This window comes from Zootoca vivipara, chromosome 6 (assembly GCF_963506605.1).
Source record: "Zootoca vivipara chromosome 6, rZooViv1.1, whole genome shotgun sequence".
NCBI lineage: Eukaryota > Metazoa > Chordata > Lepidosauria > Squamata > Lacertidae > Zootoca > Zootoca vivipara.
In genome coordinates, this window is record NC_083281.1 from 40,057,380 (window position 1) to 40,075,074 (window position 17,695).

A 17,695-nucleotide genomic window follows, 5' to 3' on the forward strand; every position below is an offset into this window, starting at 1 on the left:
CTGGTTCCAGAACAGTCTTAAGCATATCCGGCGCCGTGGTGCAAAGATCCCTCCAGCGGCCCCCCCCCCATTTTTCAGAGTTTCTCTCGCCCTGCAACTCCGGCTCAGAGCATTTTTTGTGCCCACAGGCGGCAAGCGGGAAAATAACTCTGCCGTCCCTCCCAGGATACTTTCGCCCGCTGGCGGCCACTGCACTTTGCCGGGCAGGGAAGGTGGGCGAGGCCCCAGAAGGGGCAGGCTCAGCTGGGCCGGCCGAGGACAGGGGGAGCCCTTCACTTCCAAACAACCCCGTCGCCTTCTCCTGCCGCCTCGGCCATGGCTTGTCATCTCTTGCTGCCGCAAGAACCGGCCATGGCTTGTCGTCTCTTGCTGCCATTTTATCAGAACCACAGCATGGATTCTCAAAAACAGCTTACAATATGTAAACAAACAAACACATACATTAAAATGACATAAAAGGAAAACAAAAGAAAAATCTGAAAGACAATCCTTAAAAGAAAAAAGAAAAAAGGCAGGTTTAAACATCCCAACCACTAAAGTCTATAGAAAATTAATAGCAAGAGACCTGGTGAAAAAGAAATGTTTTTGTTGGGCATCTAAAACTATGTAATGATGGCCCCAGGTGAGCCTCCCTGGGAAAGCATGCCACAAACGGGGAACCACATCTGAAAAAGCCTGTTCTCTTGTTGGCCACCCTCCAGACCTCTCAAAGAGGAGACACATGAAGAAGAACCTCAGATGATGATTACAACATCTGGGTCCATTCAAATGGGGAGTCATTGGGGTATTGGGGTCCTGAGCCACAAAAGGCTCAATAAGTCAAAAATAGCACTTTGAACTGGGCCCAAAAAATGGAAGGTTTCTCTCTCTCTCTCTCCCTCTCTCTCCCTCTCTCTCTCTCTCTCTCTCTCTCTCTCACTCACACACACACACACACACACACACACACACACACGTTATAGCTTTACTTTATTTTTAAAGACCCGTCCCCAAGACAGAAGTTTAGCAGCATAGCTAATTAGGTACATAAGAGAGGGGATAAGTGAATAATAATATTGCCACGTTTTCCTTCATTTTATTTTCTTGCTGAACTTAACTGTCAGGGGTCCTTTACCTTTACCTTTAAGCTGCATATTGTGTTGATGCAGAGGCAGCCAATCTTTCTCCTTCCCCTTGTATTGCCTTTGTAATTCTGAAAGATCATTAGTTCACATGACTCCCCCCTCCCCTCCCCAAAATCTCACATTCAAAAGCCTGTCACCTGTTTAGCTGAGCTGCCTTCTGTTGCTACAAGGCAGATGGTATTTTTAGCTGTGGCTCCCCAGCTTTGGAATCCCTTCCCTGAGTATTTATGCTGGCACCAGCACTCCAAGGTTTTCAGTGCAAAATTAATACCTTCCTAAATAACTTTTGTTTGTTTCAGTTTGTGCTTTGGTTGCTTCGCTTTTACATTTGTTTTTTCCCCCTTATATTTTGTTACAGGTGTTTTCCTGGTTTAAAATTGGAACTTGAATTGATTTCTATTTACACTTTTGTACAAAACTCTGGGATCTTTAGATAAAGGGCAACTAACAAATATTTTAAATTTATTTTTTTTAAATTAAAAATAAATCAAACCAGTTTGATGAATCATGGATTGTCTGACATTAGGAACAGGTGGGATTGGGTGGAGGGATTTGTTAAAGTGCATTTTTTTAAAACAATACATGAACTGAAAAACACCCATCCTTCAAAATTCACCACCCTCTGAATTTTGCAGTGCTGTCTTCCAGCCAAGTGATTTGTACCATAATTCATGAACTAGGGTAAAGTGTGCAGTAAAATGCATATATTATCAAAAATAAAAATAATTGCATTAGAGGAAATTTATTTGCAGATTTTTCACAGCAGGAGAAATTGCATACAATTGCATGCATCATAGGACAAACTCACACTAAAATGCCAATGGATTTCCATGAGGGCATTTTTTCCAAAAAATCTCAAACCGATGTGGAAATATGGAGAACTGAAATTAAGACTGGAAAACTGCAAGAAATTGAAATTGACAGATTTGCCAATGCCTAACTGACACCAACTTTCACTCGCACTCTCTCTCTCGTTGCAGTTTCCTGCTTCTTCAACTTCACCACGTCATCTGGCATCGTGCTCTCTCCAAACTACCCGGAGGAATATGGCAGCAGCCTGCACTGTGTTTGGTTAATCATTGCAAAACCTGAAAGCCGGATCCATTTGGCCTTTAATGATTTTGACGTGGAGCCCCAGTTTGACTTCCTGGCTATCAAGGATGGCGGGACAGCTGAATCCCCTGTCTTGGGAACATTCTCTGGGAGTCAGCTACCATCTTCTCTGACCAGCAGCGGCCATGTCGCCAGGCTGGAATTTCAGACTGACCACTCCACCGAAAAGCGAGGCTTCAACATCACATTTACCAGTAAGTGGGGAAGCATGTTCTTGTTGTGTGGGGTCCTTTCCCCCCATTATTCAGGGTTGCAGCCTTTGTTGTTGTTTTTTAAATTGTTTTTATTAAGTTTTCAATTTTACATCTCAAAATAAACATTGTACATACAACCGTACATTCAGTGACTTCCCTCCTTCCCCTTCCATGGTTCATTTAATTTATACACCATCCCTGCATATTTTACTATAACCATTTTATTCAGGCTCTCCTATCTTACATCACTCAAGTGTTTATTATACTGTTGAATTTACACTCTTCTTTAAATGCATGTTCTTTTTGCTCTCTTATTCTATATGTTAGACCAGCTAATTTTGCATATTCTATCATCTTAAGTTGCCCATTCTCTTTACCTGGGACCTCCCTCACTTTCCATTTTTTGGGCTACCAAAACCCGGTCCACCGTTGTTGCATACATTTAAAGCACTATGGTACCATTTTAAACAGTCATAGCTTCCCCCAGAGAATTCTGGGAGGTATAGTTTGTTAAGGGCCCTGAGAGATGTTAAAAGGGTAAAGGACCCCTGACAGTTAAGTCCAGTCGCGAACAACTCTGGGGTTGTGGCGCTCATCTTGCTTTACTGGCCGAAGGAGCCGCCGTTTGTCCGCATACAGTTTTTCTAGGTCATGTGGCCAGCATGGCGAAACCAGAGCAGCACACGGAAACACCGTTTACCTTCCCACCAGAGTGGTACCTATTTATCTACTTGCACTTTGACGTGTTAGGATTCCCATATTCCCCTCCCAGAGCTATAATTCCCAGGGTGGTTTAACAATCAGTCCCCCTTCCCAGGGAATTCTGGGAGTTGTAGTTCTGGGAGGGGAATAGGACCTTCCTAACAACTCTCGGCACCCTTAACAAACTACAGCTCCCCAAAAATGTTGTGGGGATGCTGCGGCTGCTTAAAGTGTGTGTTGTGGATGTGGCCTCAGCTTCCTTTCTTCTTTGTCTTCATTTTTGCATGTGGATCCATAAATGTTTGGAAACCTGTCGCTTTATTCAAGGATACTTAGCAGCAGTCTGCAAATATGTGATTTTTCACTTCTCAAGACCCTGGATATTCATTGCATATTTATTTAGTGCCCCAAATATTACTGTTTGAATTAACATGGCCCCAATGTGCTTGCTTTGAGTATGCCCTCAGAACCGCCAGGCACTGCATAAATGAAAGGATAAACTTTGTTGCATAGAATAACAGAGCAGGAAATATTTCTGGGTCCTCTTAAATTTGAGCCATGAATGCCAGCTTCCCATAGCAATGTGCTCTCACGCGCTCTCCTATAATTTTCTAAAGAACACGATTACATTGGCTTGGCAGGAGTGATGAACGACCTTTGTTATAACATTGGTTAACAGCTCTGCGAAATTAATGGTATTTCTGGTTGGCAACTGCAAACCAGCTATTATTAAAAATAATTTGCTGGGCTAGATTAGGGGACAAGTTCATCAAAGTCACCTAACCTGTTGGGGGTTTTTTGTGAGGGGAGGTTGCCAGGGGCTTAATGCCTAATGTTTAGAAGTGTCGATGTGGAATCTGTTCACCCCACTGGGAACAGAGGGGTTATTCTGGGTCACATCATGGATTGAGTGGTTGCCATCTGGGTGTTAGTCAGCAAAGCAGTTGCCATTGCAAATTTAGAAAGGTGGGGAAACGGTTTGGTAATGTATTAACAGAGGATGCATATGCACTGACTATAGATTTTTATATATTCTTTAAATGTATGGTGCATAGGAAGTCTCTGTTAATTGGGACTGCAGTGTGCTCCTCACAGAACTACAATTATAAGCACCAAAGTCAGTTTCCTAAGCATCTGCAGTCATATCTTGGTTCTCTCACACCTTGTGACCCAAACGTTTTGGCTCCCGAACACCGCAAACCTAGAAGTGAGTGTTCAGGTTTGCGAATGTTTTTTGGGAGCCAAACATCTGACGCAGGTTCCACGGGTTCCAATTGAGTGCAGAAAGCTCCTGCAGCCAATCAGGAGCCGCTCCTTGGTTTTCAAACGTTTCAAACGTTTTCGGAAGTTGAATAGCCTTTCGGAACTGATTCCATTTGAGAACCAAGGTCCGACTGTATATAGATTAGGAATCCAGGTGAAAAGTCTGTGATTTTTTAAGGGAAGTCAGCAAAGCTATGCTAAGCCCAGTAAAATTTCCTAGGGAGGAGGGTTGGTCCTGCACATCTCCATCCAAAACATACAGAAAATGTGAATGTAGTTTGCTATTTGAGCTGTGTCACAGGAGCCATTTTCTGGAATTGTTCTCAGATTAGATGACTGTAACAAACTCTGCATGGGGCTGCCCTTGAAAACCATTCAGTTAACAAAAAATGTTGCACCAGCCATGATGCTGACAGGGACTAGGGAGGAATCTAGGAAGCTGCCTTATACTGAGTCAGGCCATTGGTCTGCCTAGCTTAGTACTGTCTACACTGTCTGGCAGCATCTCTCCAGAGTTTCCAACACAGGAACATTCCCAGCCCTACCTGAAGTTTATGGGTACTGAATCTGGGACCTTTTGCATGCAAAACATGTCCTCTACAGCCACAGCTGTTCCCTAGGTGATCTGATCCTATCACAAGGGTTCTATATGATATGCACTGGCTGCCAACTATGTAGTTTTCAGGTTCAGTTCAAAGCATTGGACTTAACCTTTGATGCCCTTAATACAGATGTGGCTAATCCAGTGCCCTCCAGTTGTTTTGTACTCCAATCAGCTGAAGGCACCGTGGCCAATATTCAAGGCTGATGGGAACCTAGATTCAACAACAGGACATTTTGGAAGTAAGAGTCAAATATTGATAAGGTAGCCTTGCCACATAGAAGCATGTGTGATGCCGCCTTCTATTTTAATTTATAAAGCATATACAGTCATACTTTGGAAGTCAAACAGAATCAGTTCCAGAAGTCCATTTGACTTCCAAAATGTTTGGAAACCAAGGTGCAGTTTCTGATTGGCTGCAGAAAGCTCCTGCAGCCAATCAGAAGCCGTGGAACCCGTGTTGGACGTTTGGGTTCCAAAGAATGTTCGCAAACCGGAACACTCACTTCTGGGTTTGCGGCATTCGGGAGCCAAAACGTTCCACTTGCAAGACGTTCGACTTCTGAGGTACCACTGTAAACAGAAACCATACAACATCAAAATTGTCTTGATTTACCACCCCTCTTAGAATCCTCATGTGATGGGTTAAACACTCAGGCAAGGCAGCATCCCACACCCTCTCAAACCATCCTAGATGAACCTAATGCAGACTTTCACTGTTTGGCGATTTCGAGTCTGGCTGTAGCCAGAAGCAGAGCTAGCAGCTCCTTGCGAACAAGGATGGGATGTAAATCTCTTCCAGTGGTCAGAAGAGCCTAGTGTTGGGTACAGAATTACAGACGGGTTTGTTACTGGAGAAAGATCCATGAATATAGACTGCCTATAAACTGTTGGTTATTTGCACTTCCACCGGTAGGGAAATGCTTTTGGTCATCTGCCATCTTGTTGCTTCCTTCCAGCCTTCAGACACAATGAGTGCCCTGATCCGGGTGTGCCTGTTAATGGCAAGCGTTTTGGTGACAGTCTGCAGCTTGGCAGTTCAGTGTCCTTCCTGTGTGATGAGGGATTCATCAGGACACATGGCTCGGAGACCATCACCTGCGTCTTGAAGGAAGGCAACGTGGTGTGGGACAACTCCGTGCTGAGATGTGAAGGTGAGCTGCCAAACTGGCATGTCATGTTCTTGATCGGGGTACAGACAAGGTAGGGGGCCTGGAGGAGTTTGATATTTGCCTCTTCCTGTACAGACTCGCCTGGATGTGGATTTGAGCTTGTTTGTCTGATGGCTTTCACACTTCCCAAGTGGTGGTGGTGATGTTGTTGTTGTTGTTGCTTTTGTTGTTCTTGTTTTGTTCAAAAGACTTTTCAAAATGCAATTCAAAATGTGTGTTTTGAAATAAATTGTGTATAAAAATGTGTACTTTGAGGAAAAGATACATTTGGAAATGTGTATTTTGGGAGAAATTGCATTTAGATATGGATTTATTTTAAACGCACCCATGCATGTGATCCCCCCCACACACACCTCCATGCAGCAGATGAGTAAAACAAATTGTAAGAGGAATATGGAAGTGGGAAGAGAAAACTATAAAAGAAAACAGACGTCTCTATTTATAGCAAATTCTAAGTGGGAAGGCTGTGAGACTATCTCCAGAACAGATGCATTTACTTCATATGACATAAACTGAGCTATGCAGCTCCTTGCCACAAGGAAACAAGGAAATTTAGCCATTCCCAAAGATGGATCAGTAGAAAAAGACAGCAGTACCCTCTCTACCCTTTCTACCCCCAGGGCCCACTTGAGATGGCTAACTATTACAGAGGCCTACCAGTCACAAAAGGTTGACACAGGGACCAGAGATAGACCAAAATGGAGGCAGGTGCAGAAAGTTTGGCGCAATTAGCTGGCAATTACCGATATCTAATCCATCTTTGAAAATTGCATATTGAACATTATAGCATATGCATGCAAAACATCCTATACAGTGGTCCCTCAAATTACGAAGTACTCGACTTATGAAATTTCAAGTTACGAATGCGTAAAAATGGCCGCACACTTACGTGTTTTTCGACATCCGAAAGGAAAACTGTTGCAGTTTAGATGGGGTTTTCTCGACTTACAAATTTTAGATGCGGTTTACTCGACTTGTGAATTTTTCCGTTTCCAATGCATTTTTATGGGAAACCACTTTTTTCGAACTTACAAACTTTTCGACCTACGAATGTGCATTCGGAACGGATTAAATTTGTAAGTTGAGGGACCACTGTATAGTAATAGTGAACTCCTTCTCTGAGTGTAGCTCCTTATGCAGTTAAAAGAGCCCCACCCACACTTTAGAGGGCAGCATAGGCAAGCTCCAGTCCTGGTCCACAGTGCAAACTTTACAGTGGTAGTATGCAGAAAGCCTTAGTCTCCGCATTAATACACTGTTGGGGTGAATGTACTCTTTCCTTATCTTTCTGGTTAATTGAGTAAGAGTGTTTACCTTCTGACCCTTTAAGAATAGTTGTGCACTATTCCAGAGCTTGTTATTCACACCAACACACAATGCTTCCATAATAGGGTACAATCTTGAACCATTCTCTGATTCTTTGGGTTGGATACAGCTTTTTACACAGAGTAGTCCTGTGGAAATTAATGGCCCTAACTTATTCATGTTCATTCATTTCAGTGGGTCTACTCTGAGTAGGAGAGGCATTGGATACAACCCTCAGTGTCTGGATGTACATGGCAGCTGCTACCAGAGAAAAGCTTTCAGTGATTTGTTCAAGGGATGGATCTGAAGCTTATATGGCCTTAGGACATATCTGAAGCTTATAGCTTTTGGCATGCTGAAGTTAGATATCTTGTGATCCATCACTCTGCATTGCAGGCATACAATTTAGGAAAGAAAGAAAGAAAGAAAGAAAGAAAGAAAGAAAGAAAGAAAGAAAGAGCAGTTAAAGTGATAGCAATTTAAAGTCTGTGATAGAACATATCCCCGCTCCGGCAAGCTGCTCTGTGAGCCTTAACATTTTCTGTTACAGGAAAACCAAGTGAAATGAAAACAAGTTGTTACAAATTTAAAGGCTTCCGCCTACCCTTTATTCTCTGAGAAAGATGCCAGTGCGTGATATCTTTGCAATCGTTTGAATACAGATGTGCCAAACTCTTGAGAAATAATTCTAGTAATTGGTTCTCCAAGTCTTTAATGTCAATGGGCAACATCACAAAGTGTGGGAGGCTCATTAGGAAACCTGATGCATGGAGGGATCTGTCCCTGCTCCATAGTACCAGAACAAGACAGTAACTAAGGGGGGTGCAACAGCAGCCAAAAAATACTACAAAGGCCCACCATAACCATATGTGTTGCTGCCCATTAGTACACATTTCAGAAACACTGAAACTTTCCTTCATTTAACCCTTGCTTAGCTGGTCACCTCTATTCATCTTATGTAAGCTGTTTTAACCTTCCTACATAATTAGTGCACCTTATACCTGTAGCCCTCCAGACTCCCATCAGCCCCAGCCAGCATGGCTAGTGGTTGGGGATTATGGCAGTTGCGGTCCAGCAATATCGGGAGGGCCCCGATGTTGCCCATGTCTGATTTAATGAGAACAGAGCCAGCCCTACCATCTGGCAAAATGAAGTCGACATGCTCCACCCTCCACATTTTGGAATGCCAGGAAGCGCCAGGCAATTATCTGAGGTCTGAGATGGTGAACTGCATCCGTGGGTCTTACTGTGATAGCTTGCCAGAGAGGAGGTAGTTCTCATCCAGTTACTGGAATGACGGAATTTGTTGTTTTGCTCTCTTCTCTTTCATTTCTATTCCAGAATACCATCAATACTGTCAGAAAATGCCTGTGGCTTTATTTGTTTACTCATTTTAATTACTTTAATTCACTTAATGTGAATTTTAACTCCCCCTCCTCCCATCACTGCCTTTAGTATAAGATTGCATACACCTACCTCCTCACTTTCTCTTTAAGCGGTGGGGGGAAATGAATAATATATTTTAAAAAAAATTAAAACTGCTTTTCATCTCTGGGAAGCTTTGATAACCCCACCAATATTAATGTGTACTCCTTTATCGCCCATCTCGTTGGCTCGCCTTTGACTCGCCCTCCAGTGTGAGCTCAATTAAATGTGAGTCCTAATTAGCTCCCCTTTTTTAATTAAGTAAGAGGGAAGAAGTCTGTCTAGAATATTTAAAGTGCTGTTTGACATTTGAATAAAAAAATCAGCAGAGAGAACTAGCAAGGTTGATTGAGATTCCATCAGGAGAGAGGATAGCAGAGCCACCAAAAATTTTCCTGGGTTTCTACAAAAGCTCAAAGGAAACCTGTATAGAATTTGGAAGCTGTTCCTTGCACCACCCATCTGGGAGCTTCAGTAGAGGCTAGAGGAGCTTCAATAAGATGAGTGATTCCTCACCCCTCATAGATAGTCTAGGCCAGGCATCCCCAAACTTCAGCCCTCCAGATGTTTTGGACTACAATTCCCATCTTCCCCAACCACTGGTCCTGTTAGCTAGGGATCATGGGAGTTGTAGGCCAAAACATCTGGAGGGCCGCAGTTTGGGGATGCCTGGTCTAGGCACCCCCAACTTGTCATCTGATTCCATGCACATCCCACAGGCCAATAAAATTTAGATTACATTTAGACTGTCCCCATCATGTGAAAAATCAAGATCAGCCAAAATGTTAAGATTACTGAAGTGTCTCTGGTGGGGTTTCACAAAGGTGCAGGTGGGACATAATCACTTAGGTAGGCCCACCTCAAAGTTTTTTTGGTTTCTGCCTTTGGGGAAAGACTAACTTTGCATGCAGAAGTTCCCAGCTGCAATCTCTGGTATCTCCAGGTAGGTCTTAGAGAGACCTACTGGTTGAAACTCTGGAAAGCTGCTGCCAGTCAGTGCAGACAGTGCTGAGCTAGATGGGCCAAGGACAGAGTTTCCTATGTCCTTAATATGGGGAAGAGCTATGTATGTGGCTATTTATTTGTTGATTTATTTAGTCATCTGTATCCCATATTTTTCTTCAAAGAGCTCAAGGTTGCATGTATGGTTCTCCCTCTCCTCATTTGAACCCCACAAAAGCCCTGTGAGGTAGTCTAGTCTGAGAGGCAGTGATTGCCCCAAGGTCACCCATCAGCTTCAGGGTCAAGTGGGGATTTGAACCCTGGCCTCCCAGGTCCTAGTCTGACACACTAACCACTACATCACACTATAAGGACATTGTGCTTCTCTGAAACTATATGAACACTTTTATAGATATATTTCCTGTATCCTTCACATTTACACCTCCCTGGCTCTCTTCAGGTAGAACTGGGAATGTCCCCTTTCTGAAACCCTGGAAAACTCTCTGCCAGTCAACATAGACAGTAATGAAATAGATGGACCCATGGTCTGGCTCAGTGTACAGCCGCTTCCTGTTTTCTTATATGGGGAAGAGGAGCATCCTTTTGTGGGCTCACTATGTGGGTGAGGTGCTCCCTCTCCAAATGTTTCATTCCTGACAGAATAGTTAAAGCAGGAGCAGCAATCTGGTGCCCTCCAGGCGTGTCTGGACTACAACTCCCATCATCCCTCACCATTGCCAATGCTTACTAGAGCAAATGGGACATCTAGAGAGCACCAGGTCTCCAGTCCTGAGCCACTGGACAGTTTTGATCCATGCAGCATGGTAAATAAGGTGTGAATCAGTAGACCCAGGAACCACTAATAAAATCAACATATCTGCAGTTCTGCTAATGATGTCAGATGGGGGCATGGCGGGGAGGGAGCTCCAGCTGGAGCTAGTACAACAACCATAGCTGATGCCATCATGTGACAGGTCAACTCAATATCCAATGGATCTCCTCCCTATGCCTGGAATGCTCCATTTGGCAAATGGAAGGGAGAGCTTTGCCCTGGTGGAGTGACACTTCTGCTCAATCCATGCACAAACCAGCCTGGCACAAAGAGAGTTTGGATTGCTCTATTACTGTTTTAAGGTTTTTCTGTTGTAACCCATGAGCTTAAAATGGGGTGGTCTACCTCCAACATCCATCTGTTTATCAATTCCACTTCTGATCTTTGCATATGGAGTGACATTGGGGAACATTGGGGGTGAGCCTTGTATGCCCCCCATATTAAGCCCCCACATGTTTAACCAGATACTTGTATAAGGGTTACCCTTCTTCCGAAGTGTTAGGATGATCAGATGAGGATGAGTCCCTGTCCCTTAACACAAGCACAAAAGGGGAGACTTTGGAAGAACTACAGCTTGTCAGATTTGGGTAAGACCATGGAGCAATGGATTCAAGCTACAAGAAAGAAGATTCCACCTAAACAAAGAACTTCCTGACAGTAAGAGCTGTTCGACAGTGGAATTTGCTGCCAAGGAGTGTGGTGGAGTCTCCTTCTTTGGAGGTCTTTAAACAAAGGCTTGACAGCCATCTGTCAGTAATGCTTTGATGGTGTTTCCTGCTTGGCAGGGGGTTGGACTGGATGGCCCTTGTGTTCTCTTCCAACTCTATGATTCTATGATTCAAAGAAGTTGCTCCAGCAGAATTTCCCTCCTTTGCAGAGCAATTCAAAGTAAATGACTTTGGTGTGGTTTTGTACACACTGTGTGTATAATGTGTGGCTGGGGAGGGCTAAAATGCTTTCCCATTTTACTGCACCATTGCAGGCCATGCAATTGTAAGGGAGAATTTAAGCAATTCTTAAGGTGTGGCCTTACTTCTGCCAAGGTTATTCTGAGAGGCAGCCTGTTGACAGCCACCACTTTTTCTCTCCAGAATCCCATTTGGTATGGTGGTGTATGAAAATATAGGACTGTTCTGGGCATTTGGGGTTGAAAGTGAATGGTGGTTATTGGGAGCCTTCTGTGAGGCATGTGGGGTGGGAGAGGGGGCATAAATGTGGGTGTGTGGCTGGCACTGATCTATTGGCCCAACATTTGTATTTTTGCTCCCCTCCCCACACGTGGACAGCTCCATGTGGTGGCCATCTGACCTCTCCAAGTGGAATGATCTTGTCTCCTGGCTGGCCTGGATTCTACAAGGATTCTCTGAACTGTGCGTGGGTCATAGAAGCTCAACCAGGATACCCTATCAAAATTACATTTGACAGGTGGGTGCTATTATGATTTATTTCCACCAGATCACTTTCAAAATACAAAAATAAATTTTAGAATAAATTGAAACAGTGTGGTTGCCAGATACCTGAGAACTGTGTGTACCTAGCAAGCTTGAGATCTATAGGTGGCCCTTGGAATGTTCAGTTTCAGATGAACTTTCACCATTTTAAGAACATACAAAGCTTTCTTATACCAAGTCAGACCATAGTTCCATTTAGGTCAGTCTTGTCTGCACTGGCAGACAGTGATTCTCCAGCATTTCAAATGGGTTTCTTTCTCTGCCCAACCTGGAGATGCCAGGAGATGGTATGGTGTGCGTGCGAATACCTGCCTTTTGTGGGGTTGGAATGCAGCCTACTTACAGGATTTGTAGGTCCTCCCTCTTTCGTCTTTGGCCCTTGCCCCTACTGGCACACAGGCCCCGGAAAGCGGCTCACGAGGGAGTGTGTTCCATGAGTGGGAAAATATTCCACAACCCTGGTTTAAAATAAAGGGACGGGCAAATGGGGACACAGGGAGTTGTCATTTTTACAGGCACTTCTCTTGCCCTATTGCAGATTTAAAACTGAGGTGAATTACGACACACTGGAAGTGCGCGATGGCAAGTCTTACTCGTCACCCTTGATAGGCGTCTTTGACGGCACTCAGGTCCCCCAGTTCCTCATTAGCACCAGCAACTTCCTCTACCTCCTCTTCACAACTGACAAGAGCCACTCTGATGTCGGCTTTCAAATCCGCTATGAAAGTAAGTCAGGAAATGCAGGCAATTACGCCCTCACCAGTGTCATAAAACCACCTTATAACTGCCTGGAATATGTTCCCCACCCCCCATTCATCTTATTTGCTTGGTTTGCACTATTGATACCAAATGTTAGGAGACCTTGAAATTCTTCAGTGTCAGTCACAGCCTGTATATGGGGGGCTCAGAAATGAAGCTTGGTGCAGGGTGGGGACTTAGTGCTGAATAGAAATGAGAGTGTGATGGAGGCTTCCAGGAAATATTTTGTAGATTCTTGGCCTCTTGGGTCCAGTCAGTGGTGGTGATGTTATCATCCTTTCTCATAGTTTTCTAGATCAGTCTTCCCTAGCCAGATACCCTCCGTTGTTGTTATTATTATTATTATTATTATTATACTGCAATTTCCTTCATCCCTGACCATTGGCCATGTCAGCTGGAATGATGGGAAGCTGTACTTCATAATATCTTGTGAGGCTGGGGAAAACTGATACCAAACCAGATTCAGTCTATATTATTTTGAGGATGTCTTACAAAAATAATATGTCCTGCTCAAATTTACATCAGGAACGATCCATCTCTCACTCGCCGGCTCCCCTCTTTGATTTAAGTTTCAACACTCCCCCCCCCACACACACACAAGAGAAACATTTTGCAGAATCTTGAAATGAAATGGCAGGATAGCTTTATATATCAATCTATATCTAAAGATGTTGGAGAATTTTGGCAGAAACAGAAATGAAAGAATGAAATTTCCAATGTTTGCTTCTGGAGCAGAAAACAACCCAACAAATATGACCATAGAGTTTTAAAACTGGTAGGGACCCCAAGAGTCTTTTAGGTCAACCCCCCTGCAATGCAGGAATTGCAGCTAATCATAATTCACAATTATTGTTGTTTTCAGCCCTTAAACGCTATGCAATGATATGTAATTGATCACTGCTCCCACCCCAATTTGCATTTTGTTTCCCTTGCATAGTTTCAGGCCTTTCCCCCCATTTCCTGTTACATTACCAGATCAGAATGAAAGCAACCTCATATCCAAAGTGCACCCTGTCGCCTGAATGACCAGCTGGCAGCCCAGCGTGATGCATATTTTCTCAAAAGTAAATCAGTTGAGTTCAATGTGATTTAATCCCAAGTAAATGTACAGAGGATTGCAGCCCAAGACAGAGTCCTAAAATCATTACCTATTGACAGAGCCGGCCCACCCATGACACAGGGTGTAAGCTCCCACCTCAGGTGGCGGAGGTGCAAGAGGCAACCCACCCCAGCACTTCCACCAACTAGAGGGGGGGGTCCCAGCATGTAGCATTTCTGCTCCTCTTCCCTACCCTCAGACGGAGAAGCCAAGAGAACAGTCGTACTTTGAGGAGGGCTCAGGTTCCCACCAAGTACTGTGGAATTGGGGTGCAGCAGGGCGGCCCAGGAGGCAGCAATTCCTATTCTGCTTCAGGTGGTGAAACAGGGTGGGCCATCCCTGCTTATAGTCCAGAGTTATGACTATCTCTGAGGTGTGATTCTCTCCCCACCCCTGCTCCAAATACCTCGAAGCTGGGTCAGTGTGATAAGCAAGTAAATTTAAGACAATGTGATCATCTTATTTTGTTACTACTCTAGTATCTTTTGGTTGTGAAGTATATATCTGCAAATAAATAAGTATAAATGTAGTGTTTAATGCTTTCAATGGCCAAATACGTGCCCAGGACTATCAGTCAAACCTCTCCCTCTCTGTTCTTTGCAGCGGTAAAACTCCAATCAGACCACTGCCTGGACCCAGGGATTCCTGTCAGTGGGCAACGACATGGGGATGATTTCTATGTGGGGGCCCTGGTGACCTTCAGCTGTGACGCAGGCTACACTTTGAGTGACAATGAAGCTTTGGAGTGCGAACCTAATTTTCAGTGGAGCAGGCCTCTTCCTAGTTGCGAGGGTAAGAGCTGAGCTTTGAAAAGCTGAAAAGTTTGGGCTTGAAGAATAATAACAACAGAGAGCTAGGCCATTGGTCCCATCCATCCTTCTCTCCTGATTATCATGAAGCAAAATGGCTCATAGCCTTGTTTCCAATATAGCTGCTATGTTTCTCTTCTCTTTTGCTGTTTTCTTTATTCTGCTTGTTACCATAACCAATTCTTATTCATGTAAACTTTAGGGAATTAGGATTATCTAATTCAAGTATCCGGACTCTGCTTGACAGATTCCTCTTCTTCAGGGGATGAGACCAGGGTTCAGAGTGGAACAGAGTATTGCCGTCAGGCCCAGACATGGATTATACATACTAAACCAGAAGCACTTGTGTCACAGAAGGTGCCAGAACAAAACAACAAAATGATCAGTAGAAGCAGTTAAGAACAGGTTTCAAAACATTGAAAAATTATTAAATTAAATGATGAGCTAAAAAAAAACCAGATTAAAACACCAGCCAGCATTCTGCATACCTGGGTAGATGTGTGTAAACAAACAAAAAATGTTTTTAGTCAGTGCTGAAAAGAGTGCAGAGAAGGTGCCTGCCTGATATGAGTAGAAAATTGGGGTGAGTGGACACTTTAAAAACCCCATGAAAGTAAGGCGGAAGTAAACCAAAATTAACTGAGAGAGGATGGGAAAACAGGGCAGCGTAGGGCCACCTATGAGATCGCCTTACCCCACATCTGCCCACACAACGACTTCAGTCAGTGAAACAGTTCAAGCAGGTGCCGTCACTGTACTCCTTACCCCTTGTTGTCCTCTAGTCAGCAATGTCGTGGTGGTGGGGGCATCCCTTCAGGACTGCTAAAGTGTCATAAAGGCTGTCCAATAGCATCAGGCTGCCTAGCCCAAGCAAGGCTGAAAACCAGGCAGCAGCTGGGAAGGTGCTTGGGTCTTTGCTAAGCAACTGCTATTCCCTCCCCACCTCTGAGAGCTCTGACTTTCAATGTCTCCTCTTCTTCTCTTGCTTGATCACAGCTCTCTGTGGAGGCTACATCCGTGGTTCCAGTGGCACTGTGCTTTCTCCAGGCTTCCCGGATTTCTACCCCAACAATTTGAACTGCACTTGGGTTATAGAAGCTTCTCATGGCAAAGGTAACTCATGTGGCATGCTCCCCCCCCCTTTGTCCCATGGGGGGTGGAAAGAAAAGATCTAGATTTGTGGGTCTCCAGCTGCTCCTCGGAGCAGGGAGGTGTCCCTCCATCACATTTTCTGAAGTTACCATGAAGTGGAAGGACTAAAAACTTACTCTGGAGTAACATAGTGCAAAAGGTACACCCCTCTGTGGTTCAAGTCCCAGCGCAGCCTACTGCCTACGTCTGCAGTATGGAAATACTAATCCCACAATGCTGTTGTAATAGTTGTCAGATAATGTATTGGCTTCGAAATGCACTGTAGCAATTATAAATATGGTAACACTGATAGTACCTCTATGACTGATAAAATTGAAAGGATACCGGTAGTAGTTTCCCTTGTTTTAGGAGAAAATGAAAGGATGTACTCAAAGACAGCATGAAGCAAGGTGCTCTGTACCTGCTCCCTGTCTTTTGTGGCATGCCCCTCAATCAAGAACCAAACTCTCCCCTATTTCCTAATTCCTCAGTTTTTCACTGTGCTGAAGTAGAATGGAATGTGGAACTGCAATAGATAGGCAGGCATTTCCTGCCTTTTTTGTTTTTGCAATCTTCCAACACTGTTTTCCTGACCTCCTCACTGCTTTCCTTCTAACCATCTTTCCCCGGTGATGGGATGCAGTCCTGGGCTAAGTCACCTCTGCCACACCCTTTGCCCCGTACCCCTCTGGCTGTGGTATTAATCTGCTGCAGGCCACACTAGCACACCCTGCCCCCAATGAAGTTCCCCAGCTGCATTGGATTTTCTGGTTCCTCTGCTAATTCATGCTGGTTTGGGACAAAGTTGGGACTTGAAGAAATGCTGCTACAAACAGCCAGGTTTTTAAAAGGGAAAAGAGAGAGGAAATCAGGCACATAAGTGCACTTTAATTTTGAGCTGCATTCAGCGGCTCTGCTCTTCGAGTTCTGCTAGATACCAGCACAATGGGAGCCGCTATCAATCAGTTCTGTGATGCCAATTGTATTAAGGCAGATAAACCAGTCACTGAAAAGCACAACGCATTAGTGCAGGCGTCGCACACTGTGCAAGGTACCCCACAGAGCAGGAGCAATCCACTCTTCATTAATCCACTCAGCCCTGGATTCTCTCTTCTGATGAGAGGCCTCCCATTATCCTACCGCTATGCTTAACGTGCAGCACACAGAGCCTGACACTCTCCCGTAAGATGTAATTCGTGCAGCTCCTTGTTTTCCTGAAGATCAAAGAGCGGCTTCCGACCACCCTACGTGAGCAGCGTCTGCAAGCCGTGTGGGGGCCATGTGATGTGGATCCCAGGACACCTTTGCTTGAAATTGTTCATTTTGGGAAAGGCTGTGGGGCCTTTTGTATCAGCCTTAGGGGGCCAGAGACTGAGTGAATTATGAAGAGTGGAGCCGATATGGTTGGTGTAAGCTGTCATGTCATGTCCCAAGGACCATTCCAAAGCCCTTGGGAGGCAGATGGGATCAGAAGCTCATGAAGGGGGCGGGAACTTGCAGTGCAGGCAAGAGTCCAGTCTGTTACTCAAATCCAGGAGCACAAACACAGAATAAATATTGAAGGCAGTCAGATACAGAGTTTTCAGGACCTTGGACAGGCCAGCAGAGTGCTGATCACTTGTTCCAACAACATCTGAGCTCAAAACTGACCCAAACCAGCTTTCCACGGCCCCAACTCCATCCCTGACTTGGGAGAGGAGGACCTTTAAGGGCCAGTCCTTGATCCTGAATCCAAGTACTCTTTCACCTATCCACCTGCCCCCACCTGGAGCA

At 44.5% G+C, this 17,695-nt stretch overlaps 1 protein-coding gene across 1 annotated transcript in view; it reads left to right on the plus strand.

Annotated features, from left to right (window-relative positions):
• Positions 1 to 17,695, plus strand: part of CSMD2 (CUB and Sushi multiple domains 2) — a 495,411-nt gene that overhangs the window by 338,145 nt on the left and 139,571 nt on the right. Inside the window, exons 14-19 of the mRNA XM_035120356.2 lie at positions 2,105 to 2,431; positions 5,957 to 6,151; positions 11,960 to 12,098; positions 12,663 to 12,850; positions 14,586 to 14,774; positions 15,788 to 15,904. Of these exons, the coding sequence (XP_034976247.2) occupies positions 2,105 to 2,431; positions 5,957 to 6,151; positions 11,960 to 12,098; positions 12,663 to 12,850; positions 14,586 to 14,774; positions 15,788 to 15,904 (1,155 nt within the window). The remainder of the gene's footprint in view (positions 1 to 2,104; positions 2,432 to 5,956; positions 6,152 to 11,959; positions 12,099 to 12,662; positions 12,851 to 14,585; positions 14,775 to 15,787; positions 15,905 to 17,695) is intronic.